Source organism: Strigops habroptila, chromosome 5 (assembly GCF_004027225.2).
Source record: "Strigops habroptila isolate Jane chromosome 5, bStrHab1.2.pri, whole genome shotgun sequence".
Lineage (NCBI taxonomy): Eukaryota > Metazoa > Chordata > Aves > Psittaciformes > Psittacidae > Strigops > Strigops habroptila.
In genome coordinates, this window is record NC_044281.2 from 80,019,949 (window position 1) to 80,038,489 (window position 18,541).

Sequence of the window (18,541 nt, forward strand, 5' to 3'; positions counted from 1 at the left end):
GCAACAGAGGGAAAGGGAGAGCTTTAGTGGGAAAACCCCAGGGTCTAAGGAGGGTGCCTGCAAAGAAGGCAGACTTTACACCAGAATAGAACAGCAAAATAGAACAGTACAGTTAAGGCTTTAAGAGCTGAGAGAGATTTCTTTGGGTTTTTTATTATTATATTTGGTTTGTTGGGCTTTTTTTCAAACTAAAAGATGAAGAAAAGATGGCCATAAAAGCATCTGTATCTTCAGAGAAAGTAGAGAAGGAGAGTCTCAGGTGAAAAAAAAAAGACAATGGCAAATGACAGTCAAGACAAGGAAGATTGCATTTATACATGGAGCATAAAAATAGCAACCGAAGCAATACTAACTGTGTAAATTTGAATAAGAGTACATAGCACAGAAGTGCTGAGTAACCCAGAATATAAAAATGAACAAACTAGGATACCTGGTTATTTTTAAAAAAGGATATTGGTATCACAGGCATCTCAGACATATGATGGGATTAATGTAAATCGTTCCACACTATGAATGAAATCCCAGTATAAATTATACAGAAATTATAGAAGACCAGGCTGACAAAGGAGCAGAGTGAGAACCAAGGAAAATATACAGTAAACTAGGTAACACACCCCCACCCCACCCCCCACAGCAGTACTTCAAAATCCCCTTAAATTCAATTTCCACCCTAAAACAGCAGAAGTGGCACTAAATAAGTTGGGACTTGTCAGCAGAAGTCCAAAAAGAAGCAATATGGTGAAGATAAGCAAAAAAAAAAAAAAATCATGAACAGCTTTCATAAGATGCATAGGAAGAGGTAGGGGGAGACATGAAACTACCAGGTAGATAAACGCACCTTAGAAGATACATTTTTCTGCACAACATGTAGTTAAATTGTGAACCTAAATCAGGATAATGATCCTAGCATCACAGACTGGTTTGGGTTGGAAGGGACCTTAAAGCTCATCCAGCTCCAACCCCCTGCCACGGGCAGGGACACCTTCCACTAGAGCAGGTTGCTCCAAGCCCCTGAGTCCAACCTGGCCTTGAACACTGCCAGGGATAGGGCAGCCACAGCTTCTCTGGGCACCCTGTGCCAGCGCCTCAGCACCCTCACAGGGAAGAAATTCTGCCTAATGTAAAATGTACATTAATCCTGATATGACTGGATCCTTGTTCTGGCCCAGTGTTGCTATTATATTCCCATCAAAGGACCTCTAAAAAAGACATTGTGGGCATCCTTTAGAAATATTTAGGAACATAAGACCTTAAGAAATAATGCAAAGGTGGATTTGGGGTGAGGTTTTTGTTGTTTGGGGGTTTGGTGTGGGATTTTGTTTGTTAGGAGGGTTTTGTTATGTTTTTTTACAAACCAGATATTTTTCTTTGCTGATATTCAAAGCCATAGTGATGGTAACTCCTATACACAGCTAAATGGTAAACTGCACGTATTCATGAATGCGAGCAACTGCAGTGTTTTACTGTGAGATGACACCTAGGAGATTAACTCACCTTTCACAAAGACAATCTGCTAGAAAATTCTACCCTTTACAAGAAGTAATTTAACCTTTCCAATGAGTAAATTGTTCAAATAACACCATTATGCTATTATTTTAGTACATATAAATTGCAAAAACCACAACAAAAGGGAGTTCATCGCTGCTGTTCTCTTTGATGTATATTTACAGAGGAAATCAATAAATTATCAGAAAAAGAAACAAGTTTAGAGGTTCCACTTCAAACTTATTTGTGGCACAACAACATGCACTGGGCTGAGGAAGAAATCCCTGCTCTAAAATAAAAGCCAAGCTGTTTATCAAAAAACAAAGCAGCACATTCAAGGCTTTTGCCCATCCCATATTATGGGAGGATACTCTAGAGAACTCTAAGTTCCATAGTCTGAATTGCTGTTAGGAAGCAATGAGAGATTTATGGTAAAGATTTGTCAGCAACAGCAGTGAGGTCACCGTGCCCCAATACACAGAAAGTATTCATCTACCTGTAACCCTATTACAGTTCCAGGCTAAACATTCCCAACCCTTCAGCTTGAGAAAACATGTATTTACCTTATAAAGCTGTAATTCTGCATCAACTTCCAGCTAATTGGAGGTTTGCTGTCATTAATTTAGATAATATACATTCATCTCACAAAAATAGCTTCTAGCAGCTTCTTTAATTTAACCTTTCTTTTAGCCTTCTTTTTTTTCCTGTCACACAACTAGCAATTCAGTGCTCACAAATGACCTCCCGTGCTACAACCATGCCATAACAATCAATGGCAGAAAATTCACAAAACAGATTAAATTCTACAGTGTTTATTTGATGAATTACAGGAATTTATTCACTTTAGCTCTCAGAGTTAAGCTTTGATTTTAAGCTGAGTGCATTGCATCAGAGAGAGTAAACTAGGGACTCATCATGTTTTTGTTACTTACACGGCTGTAATGGAAGTAAAGCCAAATCCACAGCATCCGTTGCAGTAAAGTTGACATTTAAAGATTTTTGCTCTTTATCCTGTCATCTCACTACTTAAAGCAATAGATAAGGAAGAACACAAAGTGTTTCCTGCATAAAATTTGTGATTATTACATTATACTACTACGATTACGCTTTCTTACCTGGTGTCACACCATGCCAGAATGAGGCAGAGCTGAGGATCATTTTCCCTGAGGATCATATTCCCCACAAAGCTTTAAAGGTGGCAAATAATCCCAAAGTGAAAAAGTAACTCCATCATTGCAAATCACATCACAGTTTTGTTCAACCTAAAGTTATTATTCACCATTTAAATTAAGGATTGCAAGGGAAATTCATTCTGAGCTTTTCCCATTTCCCTCATACTCACAATTTGGCTAATGAACCAAGAAACCAATTAGTGAAACATCTCAATTTATAGCAGGTTCAGGTAATCTTTAGCCAGGGCACACTTAAAACTTCTGCACTGTAAAAAGATAACTTTTCATCTTCAGAAACAGCACTGTGGAGTTAATGACCCCTCTTTACACAAAGCATGAGTGACGGGCCTATTTGCCCAAACACAGAGACCTCATCTCTCTCCAGCAGCACCTACCAGGAAGCAGCAGAATCTGGGTGAAATCTCTATGCAAATACAGCACTTTCTTTCTGTTGACATTTTGTGGGTCTTGGTGTATTTTGGTATGTGGATGTGCAGTCCATGGTGGTGCATGGCAGAGGTTGGATGTCAGTGCAGAGATACGCGTTTTGGAGAAGCTTCATTTTCATGTAGCAGTTCATAGAATCACAGACTAGTTTGCGTTGGAAGGGACCCTAAAGCTCATCCAGTTCCAACCCCCTGCCACGGGCAGGGACACCTTCCACTAGAGCAGGTTGCTCCAAGCCCCTGTGTCCAACCTGGCCTTGAACACTGCCAGGGATGGGGCAGCCACAGCTTCTCTGGGCACCCTGTGCCAGCGCCTCAGCACTCTCACGGGGAAGAACTTCTGCCTAAGAGCTCATCTCAATCTCCTCTCTGGCAGGAGTCCCTACCTGTCCTGTCCCTACAGGCCCTTTTCCAAAGCCCCTCTCCAGATTTCTTGTAGCCCCTTTAGGCACTGGGAGCTGCTCTAAGGTCTCCCCTTAAGGAGCCTTCTCTTCTCCATGCTGAAACAGCCCAGCTCTCTCAGCCTGTCTCCAGAGCAGAGCTGCTCCAGCCCTCTGAACATCTCTGTGGCCTCTTGAAGGTACAGTCCTCTCTTACCACCATCCCTCAGTTTTCCATCCAAGGTGTTGTGTTAAAGACTTTCTCCAAATTTGCAGCACTGTTCTGCCTGCTCCAAGCCTGTGCTTTGTTGCATGGCCAAGGAGATGGACTATGATAGAGGCCACGTTCCAGCTTCAGGTCTGAGCCAGGGCTGTGCTTGACGAAAGGAAAAAGTCTCACACTTTAGAGACAAGAAAATTGAGAGGGCTGATGATTTAAACTGGGGAGGCAGAGGGAACAGAGCTCAAACCTGGTGGAGGGCCAATGTGCAGGACATAACTCCCACGTTCTTCCTACATGCTCAGATCCACAGCTCAAACCCACTCTTTCACGTCAGGTATCCCAGCTAGTTTTTCTAGGTATAACTAAGAAGTGGCTCATTAAAGGGATAAAGAAACAAGAGATGGACTCTAAACCTGAGATTCAGAAGTGTATTTTCCCAGTTCCCAGGACAAAACCATTGGACAGGCTGAAGGGTGGGACAGATAAAACAACAGAAGGTTCATGGGATAAAAGGAAACACAGAAACGAATAGGGAAAGCAATCCACTGCTAAAAGGAATTATTTGTTCCAGGGACTGTTCATGTATTTACACTACAAAAAGTACTGTAATAAAGTACATTAAAAAATAAGAACCAAGAGCTTCAGCCTAGACATTCTCTTCTGCTGCTGTAAAACCAACACAGCTGGCAATAAGCTCTGTAACACACAATACACCCTTGTTTGCTAAACTGCATCTCTTCCATGGGGTTTCCATCCTACCATCACCTGTTTCTTAACATTGTGTTAAACTGATTAAAGATATATGTTTTGTACCAGAGAGGCATGTGTGCACAAGTTCAAGGCATGCATCAATTGCTTCTTACTCTATTAAACCATATCAAATCCTTACACACCTACCTAGGACCCCAAAATATTGCCCGTCTCCCAACCCTCCCACCACTTCTCACATATCTCAATCCTCAGCACCACCCTAGACATACAGAATGCAATCCCACCTCTTCAGGCATCAGCCTGAATGTCTTGCAGCTAACGGAGTGTCTCAGAGGGGGAGCTCATCAGAGCTGGAAAAGAGGTAGAGTCATAGGGGTACAGCAAGGACCTCTACAAGGTATGGGTATTTTCTGAGGTACTGCCTGTAAGAAGGCATTTATCTCATGCAGCTCTGTTAAGTACTTCTATGAAGGCATTTGGGAGCAATCCAATATTCTAGTAGCACTATGGTGCGCACTTCACACTTTGGGAATCCCAGGTTTAGAGGAATTTCATTTCAACAGGAGAGCACTTTCCAGGGATGATCCTCTGCTGATACCATCTTGCAGTCAGCCTGTGCAACCCCAGTTGGAATCAGAGAGCAGCAAGAGAAGAAAAACACTTGTATGGGAAGCGGAGCCTGACACATGCACATTTAATGAGTCTTAGAATTGGACACAATTCAGAAGTTGTCTATAGACAGTCTCGGAGCGCTACAAACATGAAGTGCAAGAAATAATTTGAGCTACTCAAACATTATTGAGCTGCAATCAACTAATCACTTAGGAAGAAAACCAAGAGTCACGAACAGCTTAATGTAAACATCTTTTCAGCATGCAAGAATAGGCAACAAGGAAAACAAGTGTTAGTCTGCATAAGGAACAGAATGCATTATGGAAAACACAGTAGCACTAAAGATAATCTAGTGTTATGCTAAAGTACTGTGTCTACTCCCAATTCTTGTCTCTAAAATTTTACGGGAGCCTAAGTTGTATATCTATTATTTTTAGCCTTTATGCACTAGGTGCTTTTATAGTGAGAATTTGGGAATGGGCAATAAATACGGGAAGCTTTATCTTTTAAATCCAGTGCATCGATAACCACAACTTCACTGAAAAAATATTGAACTCAAATTCAACCAACAACTCCTCCGAAACTTGGGCTCAATTCAATTCTAGGTGGTAGAAGGAAGCCACTTTTCTTTACAAAAGAAAAAGGAGAATGAACTTAATTTTATTTACAGCAACAGTAATATTATGAGAAGCATGAGACTTGGTAATTGAGTCAGGAGTAGAAGTGGAAGTCTCCTGTGACAGCCTGTAATTGTCAGAGCTCCAGTTAAATTCAGCAGACTTGAATTTAAGTAATATTTTGAATGCCTGGATAGTACCTGTATCAAACCTGGCCCCTGGACCTCTAGAGATTTGCTTCTCACTGCATTTTATCCTTCTGCTTTAATACAGCAAATATCAACCAGAAAATTGTATGGGAAATTCTCCACTTCATGCTAAAAATATTTCACATGTAAGTGCATGAAAAATTCCATCCCCTAGCAACTGTGAGATTCTTGCTGGAAACAGCGATGGGAAAGATGGGGCTCCAGGAATGTTAAGAGTCAAGCAAGGATTCTGTGGGTGTGAAATTGTTGGCAATTACGCTTGATCACTGGCTGCACATGTTTTTGCTGAATGCGTTCTGGTTTACTGTAGGAATTGGCCTGAAGTGTTACCAAATTCTGGGACCCCTGATTAAAATAAACTGTGTTCAAGATCCATGTGCTGCAGAGAGACTCTCGAGTCCCGGGAGAGCTCTGCACTAGCAGTAACTGTCAGGCACCAGAATGACAACAAATTAAAGAAGTGAATTGTCTCTGGAAATATTATTGTCGGTTTCTGAATTCAAGCTAAAACTCAGTTGCTACCTGAGGAGCACGAAGGAGGAGATTAAAAACATTAAAAGAAAGAAAGGGGAATGTAAGAGGCAGGGCAGCTCATTGAAGATCCAGACAGTAAATGAGCACAGATGATGAAGACCAAGTCATTACACAGTAACCTGCCGTGATCATCTATCAGCTTCTACCAGGAAGGGTTGGAAAGGAAATCCCACCATGGGAGAAAACACTCTTTGCTCACTCTTCCCTTTGCTGCTTCTCACAGACCCGGAGCAGGACTTCATTTACCAGCAGGTAGAACAGAGACAGTAGCACAAGTGTCCTTGCAGCTCACTGAGCTATTCCTCAGGTTCCTTCCCTAGGCTGTTCCTAAGCATTTTGCTCTCAAAGCTAGGCAAGCTCCTGTGAGGAGCCACCAAAGCAGCGCTTCAACTCTGCACAAGCCTATCATCCATATACTGAGTCCTCTTTCCTTGGATGCTTCCTGCAAACATTCCCTGTGCAGTCCCATCGTTAAGGGAGAGGTTTGCAACTGACTATCCAGTTTCAGAGTCACCAGCTTGCCCCACACAGGAGCTGCAGGAGCTGTGGTCCTGTCCCATTGTACCCCATGCCAGCCTCACATGGTGAAAGCAGCAGAAGTTATGCAAGAGGGGGCCCTTCTCAGCCCGCTAAGAAGCCCCAAGTAAGAAAAGCCCCCCTGGTTTTATAGAAGAGGACTCAGAGACCCATTTACAAGCCCTTTTATCTTTCCACCTGCAAGAGAAAAGGGACCTGCAGTGGTGTTTGGCTTGCCTTCTTGATCCTCCTCCCATATACAGTAACAAAGTCAGCACACATTTCCCACAGGAGAAGCATGTGAAAGGTGGTTGCTAATAGCCCAGCTGCTGGAGGAAGGCCTTGCATGCTGCTGAGGGAGGAGGGCTTGGCTTTGGGCAGCACAGCAGCATAGAAATTGCGATCAAGCATACAAAGACAAGTCGAGAGACCAATACAGATTTGCTGGCCAAGAAACTTGGTCTCCTGCCTCCACGCAGGTTACGAAAAGATGAAACCTCATTTAAGGATCTCATGTTGTGAATGTGGGTATCAAGGAAACGATATAAACATGGTTGTGTTACGAATGACTCTCTGGGCCATAGCTGAATTTTGCACTTAAGGCAAAAGCTTCAGCCCTTTGGGTAAGGAACAGCTCTTTTCCTTACCTTACGCTTCTTTTCCAGAAGCAGCATAAAAGCACTTCTTTGAGCACAGAAACGACTTTCTGCTGTCTTACTCATAACCTTTAGATTAATTTGCTGTTCTAAAATGTTTGCAAGTGATATCATGACAGTTTCCTTCTAAAGAGATTTATTTTGCAGCTGAATTACTGGTTTGTGTTTTGAAATCTCAGCTCCGCAGTTTGGTGGTTTTTAGGATTAATGTACTGAATTCCTGTTTCTCAGACTGTACTATCTGATTTTTTTTTAGTCATCCTGATATGAGGCATTTCTCCACGAAGGTGATTTTCCCTCCTGCTCACCATACCTTTAGCAGAAGATGCATTTTAGTTCACTAATTAAGTATAGTTGTATTATACATCAAATATCAGTAATATAAAGCAGTAATGTTATGTCTAGTGTGAGAACAAGTTGTAATATACATCTTACCTGTAATCTATCACTGTGATAGCAATTTGATGCAGCTGTGCTGTTAAAACTTTGCTTGGCAGTGTGATTAGCAAGCACCAGGATCTGGCAAGCACTTCTCAGGAAAGATGTAATGATGAAGACAAGGATCCTCCTCCATGCACCCTCCCAGAGATGATGCAAAGCCTTGGCTGCCTATGGAGGAGCCTGTGGAGCCACAGCCCAGGCAGCTACTCTGCTCCCAAGTCCAGCTTTTACCAGCTTTTTTACAAGCACTCCACTCAACTGTGTCCACGTGTTGTCCTTCCCTGGGTTTCTGCTCCCAGCCACATTTCCAGTGCTTGTGTGAGGCTGTGTCCTCAGCCTTCTGCTCCTCCTCTGGGTCTCCAGACTATTATCGACTCCTTTTCTGCTTTCTACATCAACTAGTATAACACAAAGAAAAACTCTTCACACATGCTTTGTATGAGTCTGTTTTGGGTAAGATGTGTAAACCAGAAACTGCTATTTTTCTCCCATCTTGCAGTTTCCTTGATATGAACAATTACACTTCTGATTGAAAACTAGTGTATCCCAGCATTTCAGGATCAAATCTAACCTAAAACACCTTATGTTTTCATATATGCTTTTCTTCTCCTCCCAAAGGATTCCAGTGTCTTTCACTGGAATCTTAGAATGATTAAAATTAAGCCCTTTCTGGAACAGTCACTAGAAGGCATATTGATAACTTTCCTTTGCTACCCATTTCTATGGAGCAAAAGAGGGAAATCTTAGCTAAGTAAAACAGCTAAATGTCAACTAATAATGGAAATCTGTGAGATGCTCAAAACCCAGTAAATACAGAATCATAGAATCCCAGACTGATCTGTGTTGGAAGGGACCTTAAAGCTCATCCAGTTCCAACCCCCTGCCATGGGCAGGGACACCTTCCACTAGAGCAGGTTGCTCCAAGCCCCTGTGTCCAACCTGGCCTTGAACACTGCCAGGGATGGGGCAGCCACAGCTTCTCTGGGCACCCTGTGCCAGCGCCTCAGCACCCTCACAGGGAAGAACTTCTGCCTCAGAGCTCATCTCAATCTCCCCTCTGGCAGGTTAAAGCCATTCCACTTGTCCTGTCCCTACAGGCCCTTGTCCAAAGCCCCAGTATATATATATATATATATTAGCCAGTATTTATTCTAAAGCAAATAAAGATAATTTTTTGTGAACAAAGTTTACATTGTTCCAAAAGTGTACTCTCTTGGAGCATGCTAAATTTAATACCTTGTTAATCAAGTTACGATCTCCACCAGATGCATGATATTTACAGTTTCTGATGACCTACTCATCTTCTACCACCAATGAGCATAAAGTGGGCATGAAAAGAACAAAAAAATATTAGGTTCTATAAGCAGAGACGGGTTCCAAGAAATTGTCAGTGCCCACGGTCAGGTTCACTCGGGCATTGGAGGATACAGACACAAGGCTCACATTTATCTCTGTTAATATTTTTAGTCACAGCTAAAAGAACAGTAAAACAAACCAAGCTGTGAGAGAAAAATACATATTAGCATTTAGATTAGCGGTTATTATCTCCATTTCCCATCACCAAACAACAGTGAAATGTATGATGATGGTTTAAGACTTTTTTTCAAAAGGTTAAGGGCTGGAAAGCACTGGCCTGTAAGATCAATGGCACTGGCCCTGACGTGTGCTAGGTATCCTCAATGCATTTGGACTCTAGCTGGAATTAATATTCATATTGCAGTAGCAATTAAGAGACAGAACTAGGTCATGAGCTGTTCAAGGCAATATGCAGGCAAAGAAAGGAAAAAGAGAAAAACCCAGAGAAAATAGCATTTGCACTAAAAATTTCAGCTTTGAGAGATGCAGAATTATGGGATGACAAAATGAGGAGGATACAACAGGAAAAGAAGAGTTTGGGTGATTTAGATATGTGATTACCTTTTCACCAAGCAAAGGATGTCACCACTAGGCAGTTCTCAGTTTGCATTATGGCAACTTAGTATTAAGGAGAGGACAGGGAATGGCTGAAGTGGCGATGTTCAGCACCCACCAAGTGTTGAACGCTCACTGGTGTGCTTGGTCCTTACACGTGGGCTGGTGCTACACGTGTGGTATGTTTCTATGCACCCCCATATAGTGTTATTTGCAAGAGCCATCGCTGTGGCTGGAAGATTGTTATAAAAGAAACCATAGCAACCCTCAATCTCTGTCCATTCTGGTACGCAGCTTTTCTTTTCTCCCATTAAATTCTCTATCTCCATCCAACTATTCTGTACAGAAAGGATTCTATGAGAGATACCTCCACATCGCACTCTATGGTATATCATACTCAGTGTGACAATACGTATTGTATTACCGCCATCCAATTCTAGATGTAGAAAGGGAGAATGAAGTCACATTGCTTCAATTTCTTTTTAAAAGTGCACTGAGAAGTTTTGTGCTGTTATCCACAGCTTAGCACAGAATCACATTGCAGATTGCCCTTTTCCTTTTGCAGTGCTGCACAATGCTATTAATGAGGGCGAGTGCCTGCCTTCAATTTAATGGGTGTCTCATTTTCATCCACTCAGTTACATGAGCAAAAACATGGTTGAATGACATTTTAGCCAGTCACATAGTAGTTGATTAAACCTTGTTTTCAGTATAATGTAGCCTAAAGGTAATCTGTTAACTAAAGCTGACTACAAAGGAAAAAAGAACTCTCTTTCTGTAAGACTTTGCTGTTAAAGCCTGATATCATTGAAATAATGAAATAAATAGTTAATTAATTTCTGAAACAGCCTTCACTAGCCCTACTAGAACCTCACAAGATTCTGCCCTGGTCTCATTTCCCCATGGGAACTTATGCGCCAGGCCGTGCAAGATATCTCCCCAACTGCCTGATTGTTGTGTACTCGACCGCCCAACTTTATTTTACATGCATGCAGCTCTAAGAGATGCTAGAAGTCTAGATCAATAGAAGTATAAAAATAAAAGCAAGCAATGAAATTCCAACATATAGATTTGAAACACAGTCCCAGAGGTGCTTCACACCACCCATGAGGACTGCAGCTAGAGTTGTTTTCTGGTCCATCATCATGAGACCCTTAGTGATATGGTTTAGTGGTGGACTTGGCAGTGCTGGGGAATAGTTGGAGTTGATGATCTTAAAGGTCTTTTCCAACCCAGCTGATTCTATGATTCTATGATCTTCTTCTGTTAAAAACACTTATTTTTTTCCATGTGTTTGTCCTGGTCTATACTACAGATAGAAATGAAATTGTATCTATATTCTCTTCACTCAATTCTTCATCTTCCAAAAGATGGCCACAATAACTGTCAATAACTAATTTAATCACTGTTTATTGTATATTCTGCACCATTATGTGCTCTGTCCCTTATGAAGCCTTCACTGATGGTCTTTAATCACCAGGAAAGGTTTATATAAAGGTAAAAAAGATATTTGTCACATAGCTTTATGCAGGACCCTAATTATTAATGGTAACACACCATCAACAACTAGGGTGCAACACTCAGCGAGAGGCTGGGTGTACTTTGCAGGGAGTGAAAGAAAGATTACGCATGTTCAAAATAGATAGTAGTCATCACTGTATACCCAACCTATGCAGTTTGTTCAGCATAGTTCACACTGAATTTTCCCAGTTGCTCCTGGTGGATTTTCAGGTGTGCGACTGACGTGTTGCACCATCACAGAAATGTGATTAATGCATGTTGCATATAACTGATGGAAATCTGAGACAGGTTTGGGCCTGGGATCATGCACATCAGATTGAGCGTGCCTTTGCTCACCTCTGCCTCTCTGGAGAGATACAGAAAAAAGACCAATGTTGTATGAAGGAAGAACACTTGTGAAACCTGCCCTGGCAAGATACCAGCTTGGGGTTGGCTGGTCCAGAAAGAGAATAAGAACTACTGCTTCAACAGGCCTGGCTGCTCTCAGACACAGAACAGGATCTACAGCAATGGAAGGCATGGAGAACAAGTAAAAATCATTATTTAAAGTTCATCTGCATTGCAGTTTTATCTGTACTGTCATCGTACTTAATATGCATACTCATACCAGCTCACCTTTTCCACTTAGAATCATAGAATCCCAGACTGGTTTGTTGGAAGGGACCTTAAAGCTCATCCAGTTCCAACCCCCTGCCATGGGCAGGGACACCTTCCACTAGAGCAGGTTGCTCCAAGCCCCTGTGTCCAACCTGGCCTTGAACACTGCCAGGGATGGGGCAGCCACAGCTTCTCTGGGCACCCTGTGCCAGCGCCTCAGCACCCTCACAGGGAAGAGCTTCTGGCTCAGAGCTCATCTCAGTCTCCCCTCTGGCAGGTTAAAACCATTCCCCCTTGGCCTGTCCCTTCACCCCTCCAGAGCCCCTCTCCAGATTTCTTGTAACCCCTTTAGGCACTGGAGCTGCTCTAAGGTGTCTCCAGAATCTTTTCTTTTCCAGGCTGAACGTCAACTCTCTCAATTTTGCCTTCATAGGAGAGGTGATGCTGACAAGCATATAATTAAGGTGGTTATCTTGGTTTAGTCTTTTGTTAAGGGTAAAAACCAAACTGAGTCATCCACAGTGCCTTGTGGTTCCCTTTTGATGGACACTGTTACCTGGTCACTCATGTGTCAGTGCTGTCCCTGAGATCCTACACACAATAAATGTGGCAAGTCCCATCACAAGGACATGCTGGACCAAGGGACATGTCTTCTGTTCCAGGCTCTCCTCCATAGGCAGTGACCACATTCTACATTAGCTGAAGTTTGCTATGTGGCTCTGACCTGGGGCACCAGTAAAGCCAGTGGCTGGTGTTCAGGCAGCTCTCAGCTTTCCCAGGGCCACCATCCCAGAGCTTGCTCAAGTAGCACACTGTGCGGGCTGCACGCTGGCTTTTCTAGTCTTTCTGCTTTATCTGCCACTGGCTCCCAGACAGAACAGCAGATAGAATATTTCCTCTACCTGAACTTTAAAACTTGTCTTTTATTTAGTATAGAAGGAATGGGTTTATTTGTTTCAAAGGAATGATTTTAAACTGAAAGAGGGCAGATTTAGATGAGCTCTGAGGCAGAAGCTCTTCCCTGTGAGGGTGCTGAGGCGCTGGCACAGGGTGCCCAGAGAAGCTGTGGCTGCCCCATCCCTGGCAGTGTTCAAGGCCAGGTTGGACACAGGGGCTTGGAGCAACCTGCTCTAGTGGAAGGTGCCCCTGCTCGTGGCAGGGGCTTGGAACTGGATGAGCTTTAAGGTCCCTTCCAACACAAACCAGTCTGGGATTCTATGATACTACTTGGGCTTAGAACTACAGGTTGGTATCATTTCAAATATCTCAGCCTAGCATAACCACTGTTTATACAAGCTTTGCAATGGAAACCTTAAGTACGAAACCTCAGTGCACTTCCACATTAATGCAGCAGTCTGTCATCTGCAGCAATGCCCACAGTCAGACAGAGCAACCATAATGCACTGCCTTTATGTCACCAACTCCAAAGAGCAGCAAAATACTTCTCACACAAAGGAGGGAATGCTGCCAAACCATAAAAAACCTGCTCTTACCATTGCTCACAGCATGCACACCCATAGCTTTGCTCTTACAGAGCTTCTAACCTGGGGAAACAGTGGAGATTGCACATCCCCCTGCCCTCTCCCTTGGGTGGGAAACAGGGAGACATGGGCATCCTTTTATGAAGGGAGATATGAGAATGACATGGCTGTGATTACAGAAAACAGCTCTTACCATGTGCAGTTTGTATGCGCAGAGAAAAATCCAGATTACTCCAAATCACCACACACACAATTTTTGGTACAAAATGAGCTGAACCATTTTACAGCAAGTTTTTTTGGCTAAGTTTTAAAGACATCTCAATAAATTTGCATGAAGAGCAGCCTCTAAAAGTCATAAAAGGTAGTAAAAATTAAAACAAGCACCTGACCTCAGCCCACTGCCAGGAGGAGATCCTCAAACAGATATAGCTACATGTGTTTTATTTTGTGTAATTCAACAAAGGAAAATGAATGTAGGAAAAAAATACCCTTAAAACTATGGTTATAAAGTTTGAGTTAATGTGCAACCAATGCTTTTGGGGTTCTCCAAGCACTAGGAGCTGACCGCATGGACAGGGGACAGAAAGGGACTTACTTAGAGAGACTTTATGCTTCTGCTGGCACCACACATGGAGTAAGCAAAACAAAATGCGGCTGTCAAAAGCCACCCCATTCCCTCCCCTGGCAGCAGCTGCCAGTCTGCCCTTCTAGCCTCTTGGCACTGGTCTTTTTATTGCCTCCAGCACTCTGGTGTCCACAAGAGCCTTGTAGCCTCAGTATTAAAGTGCTTCTATATGATATCTCTGTGCAGATAGTTACTAGTAATATAGTATAGGTCATTTGCAAATACAAAATACAAAAATCTTTGCTGTGTAATGAAGCAGATTAAGAACAATCAATTCATTCTCAATATCTCAATGCAACCAACAAAAAGCCAACAGGTACTTAATACCAATGGCACTTAATTCTAAGTTTTATATACCCTCTGGAACCATCATCTATGGCATTATTTACTTTATTTCTATTTTGTCCCCTTCAGAGTGCACATGAGAATATTTCCACAGAGGAAGCATCTTACCATAGTTATGACTGCAGTGGTTACAGGGTAACACTCATACCAGCACTGGCATCCAGCATAAACACAGGTTGATGGTTTGCAGAGCACCATCATGACTATTTATACTTCTCAACCCCATCACACCGAAAGCTTTTAAGTAATTAGTTTTCCCTCATTAACAGATGCAGTGCCTGGGGAAGGGCACACAGGTGCTTTCAAGCCCCATCCTGGATTACAGGGCAGCACTATATGGTCTTGGAGGGGAAAGCTCAGAAGCGCCAAGCTGGGCTGATGAGGAGGGTAACACATCCACAGCATTTATACAGATCTGTTATTCCCAAGGCAGAACCACAGGTGTTATATGGCAAGATCGGAGACCATAACAGCAATAAAAACCATTCACAGGACATTACCACAAACCCCATGTATTTAAATCAGAGAAACGAACAATATTTATGAACATCACTTTTATAGAGACCCAAATATACTTTATGAGTCATCAGGTGTCAGAGTGATTTTTTGCTCAAGTGGCATCCTATCCTAAAACAAGGAAGGTTTATATACATCGTGTACCAAAAAGTAATCTACAAACACAGGCAACAGGGTGAGCAGTGCTGTTGCAAAGCACATCTCAAATAAAATACGTGGAGTTTGTACCTGCCCAGTGACACTTCTAATGCATCATTCCATTTTTCTCTTTTATACTTTTAGAAGCAGAAAAGACATTTGGTAAAGTCTAATTTAATATTATGACTAATGCATTCAAACACATCACTAAAAACTGTTGCTAAAATTATATTACAAAAAAACCCCAGGTAAGACAGACACTGTTATCTCCTTGAAAAATATGGGCCTTATGCTACAGCACCTACTGATGCGAGTCTATTGAAACCACCAGGATTACTTACGTGAATAAGGATTACTCCCATGATTAAGGAGTGCAGGATTACATCCATTGTTTACATATCTTCTATTATTTACATATCCCTATTTTTACCTCTTGTTTTCTTTCTTCAAACATAGGGCATTTAATTACTGTTAGCACAAGATATCATTGTGCTGTACTTTTATCCCTGCAAAATTTGGCTGTCTTTTGGATTTCAAATAAAACGCTTTTATGATCAAAACAAAGAAACCAAAGTAGAAGCAGCAGAATCTGGACTGTGTAATTAAAACAAAACAAACGAAAAGAGGGAGAGCTTGTTATCCACAATCAAAACTTATTCATGATTCATTTCCTATTCACTCTCCTATCCATGGCCTCTGCTCTGGGGAGCTGATTGTTTATATCAATTTTTCACTGTGCCAAATACCTGAGAGTTCTCAGGCAATGCTGATAGTATCACTACTGGAAAATAGCACAGACAAACAACTGAAACAAATAGTACAGGTAGGTATAATGTAGAATGAATACAATGAATAAAAGCAAAACATTTTGACTCTTTTCACCTTATACAGAAGTGGTAAGTCTAGCCTTAGTTCATCACTGCCATGTACTTCACATACAGAATATATCTCCTTCATATCCTTAGAAAAACTGGGTAAGATACTGATGTTTTTCAACACTTTTGGTATACTAGAATAGTTAATGCACAGTAAGAATGTTATGCAGGTCTCAGTTCCTGTTCCCAACCCAATCAGAAATACCTGAATAAAGAGCAACACCACAACTTACACTTACAAGAAACCAACATTTCTTATGAAAAATAACAGACACTCTTTCAGGTTCTCCAGTTTGACACTGAATTACATTAGTCTCAGGTTCAGCTGCAGGAAATCAGACTTGGAGCATAAATATATTTTGGTTTAGCAGTGTGCTACAGGGATTTGAAAATTTAATTGAGACAATTTAAGAAGGCTCGATCATAACTTTAGCGTCAGTTCTGTAGACACTGTTAAAAATAAAGACATCGCATGCCTTTTTAGGCTTCTTTAAGTCATTTTAAAGGCAAAAAGAAAGCAGTCTATTTTTAGCAAGCCTGGTAAAAGACTGCACATTAGAGTTACTGTAAAATGAAAATACTTTACGGCAGGTTCAGAACATGTCAAAAAGTTGCACAAACTTACCGAAGCAACCCGTTTTCTTCCAAGAAGAGTAGTTTATGGTCAAGAACATCCGAGTTACAAAAGATTGTGCTTCCCGGGTCCATTTTGCATAAGGCTTAACCTGAAAATCCACCCGGCTGCTTTGGGCGCAGCGGGGGCACGGAGGTTTTCCCTCTCGAGAAGGCATTTCCGTGCTCTCCCGGGATGCGGAACGGCCCGAGCACGGCTGGGCCAGCTGCCACTTGTTGCAATGGTAACAGGAAAAGCCAGGATCTGCTTGCTCAGGCTGCAAGGGCATGAATAATTCATGCCTTCCACCTCCCTGCATTAGCATGCTGCTCAGGCAACTCCAATGAAGCAATTCATTTTGTCCTTTGTCTTCAGGAAAAAACTCGCTGGATTAATGAGGGTTATCTGTGATGATAAAACCTGGGCCTGCTGATTTATTTAGTCTGATTGGTTAGAATGTGTGTCCCTTAAATGCAGGTTTTACGGCCGACATACAAATTCAGTTGTTCATCCTCAACCTTCTGCAGGCGTGGGTTGTGTGGCTACAGCAACAATATCTAGCTACAGCACATGAATGTTTCATTTTCTTGACTTAAGTGGTGACGCCGGGCTCTTTGGCTGCTTCTTGAACAAAGTTAAGAGGAAATCTCCAAGTGCACTGCACACACGTGGTTTTGTACATATTTCTGTAATGACCTTTTGGACTGCAAAGTAACTAACACTCGGCTCCCAAAATGTTCCTCTTTTAAATATAAAACATGAAAAAATCTGCAATGAAACCCAGCAAATTTATAATTTGCTGTTAAATAGTCATCCAGTGCAGTGTTATGCGTAAAAGAAGGTTTCGAAGGTGGTATTTTTCAATGTGATATTTTTATTTGAAGTTATTTAAATAACTGGCAGTAGCACCGTTATCCTCCTCAGTGTTTACCATCTAGAAATCTACAATAACTGAAAATATCAATAATCATAATTCTGATGAATTGACCACAAAACTAGTAATTGAACACAATGAAGGAGTTTATAATCTTCAATTAATTAATTACCTATGTGTTTGTATAATGCATTATTGGGATGTATATGCACAGATTTTAATCATTTTATCTGATACTGCTAAAACAGCATTGGAATCTTGTATTAGTTTTGGCACCCACATCCTAAATAGGACCCTGGCAAATAAGGGAGTGTAGAAAATTGCTGCAGAAATTATTCGAACTCACTAAGAAAAAAGGTCTTAAAACCATGTGATTCAAGCTGGTTTGCCGTCAGAAAGGATATAGAGAGTTAACTTGACTACAGCATACAAAGGGCTTTACAAGGAGAAAATACCTTGGCTAGAAGTACTTCTGAGGTACATTTTTCTAATGGAGGAGGTGATTACCTACTACAGACATCTACTGAGTAAACCAGTGACCTCTACATTTTCCAGATACCTTTCTAGACGATATGCTTTTGCCATACAAACAACAAAAAGTTACTGGACTCAGAACGGTTTTAAAGACTTAAAATGTAGAGAACATAAGGAGAAAAACTCCTTAAAATCCTTTTAGCATTGTATTGTGTTCGTGTAGTCCACTGATATCTCCTATCACTTGCGTACAGTGATTTTGATGATCTTTAACTCCAGATTTCATTCAGAGAACCATTACTTTGTGATGCAAATCAGGCTGCTGAACATTTCATGGCAGACTTCATAATGGTTGCTACTGAGCCTTTCCAGAACTTTCCAGGTGGATGCACTTGTCCTCCCACCATTTTCTCATCATTCCAGTTAATACAAGAAGGAAAAACAATTTGGAGCACAAGGATATGAAATAATTTGATTTTGCCTGAGAAGTTACAAATAAAACTTATTTCTGCCTCTAATATTCTCATTCCAGACTGTTTTAGACTGAGAAAAACACAAAGTTATTCAGC

At 41.6% G+C, this 18,541-nt stretch overlaps 1 protein-coding gene across 3 annotated transcripts in view; it reads right to left on the reverse strand.

Moving 5' to 3' along the window:
- The window catches only part of C5H10orf90 (chromosome 5 C10orf90 homolog), an 84,988-nt gene that overhangs the window by 52,734 nt on the left and 13,713 nt on the right, over window positions 1–18,541 (reverse strand). Inside the window, exon 1 of one of the 3 annotated variants that reach the window (XM_030488513.1) lies at window positions 16,637–17,133. The exons of the other annotated variants lie outside the window; for them this stretch is intronic. Within the exon in view, the coding sequence (XP_030344373.1) occupies window positions 16,637–16,949 (313 nt within the window). The 5' untranslated portion in view covers window positions 16,950–17,133. Of the gene's footprint in view, window positions 1–16,636; window positions 17,134–18,541 lie in introns of those variants that run through there. 3 annotated transcript variants of the gene reach the window in all.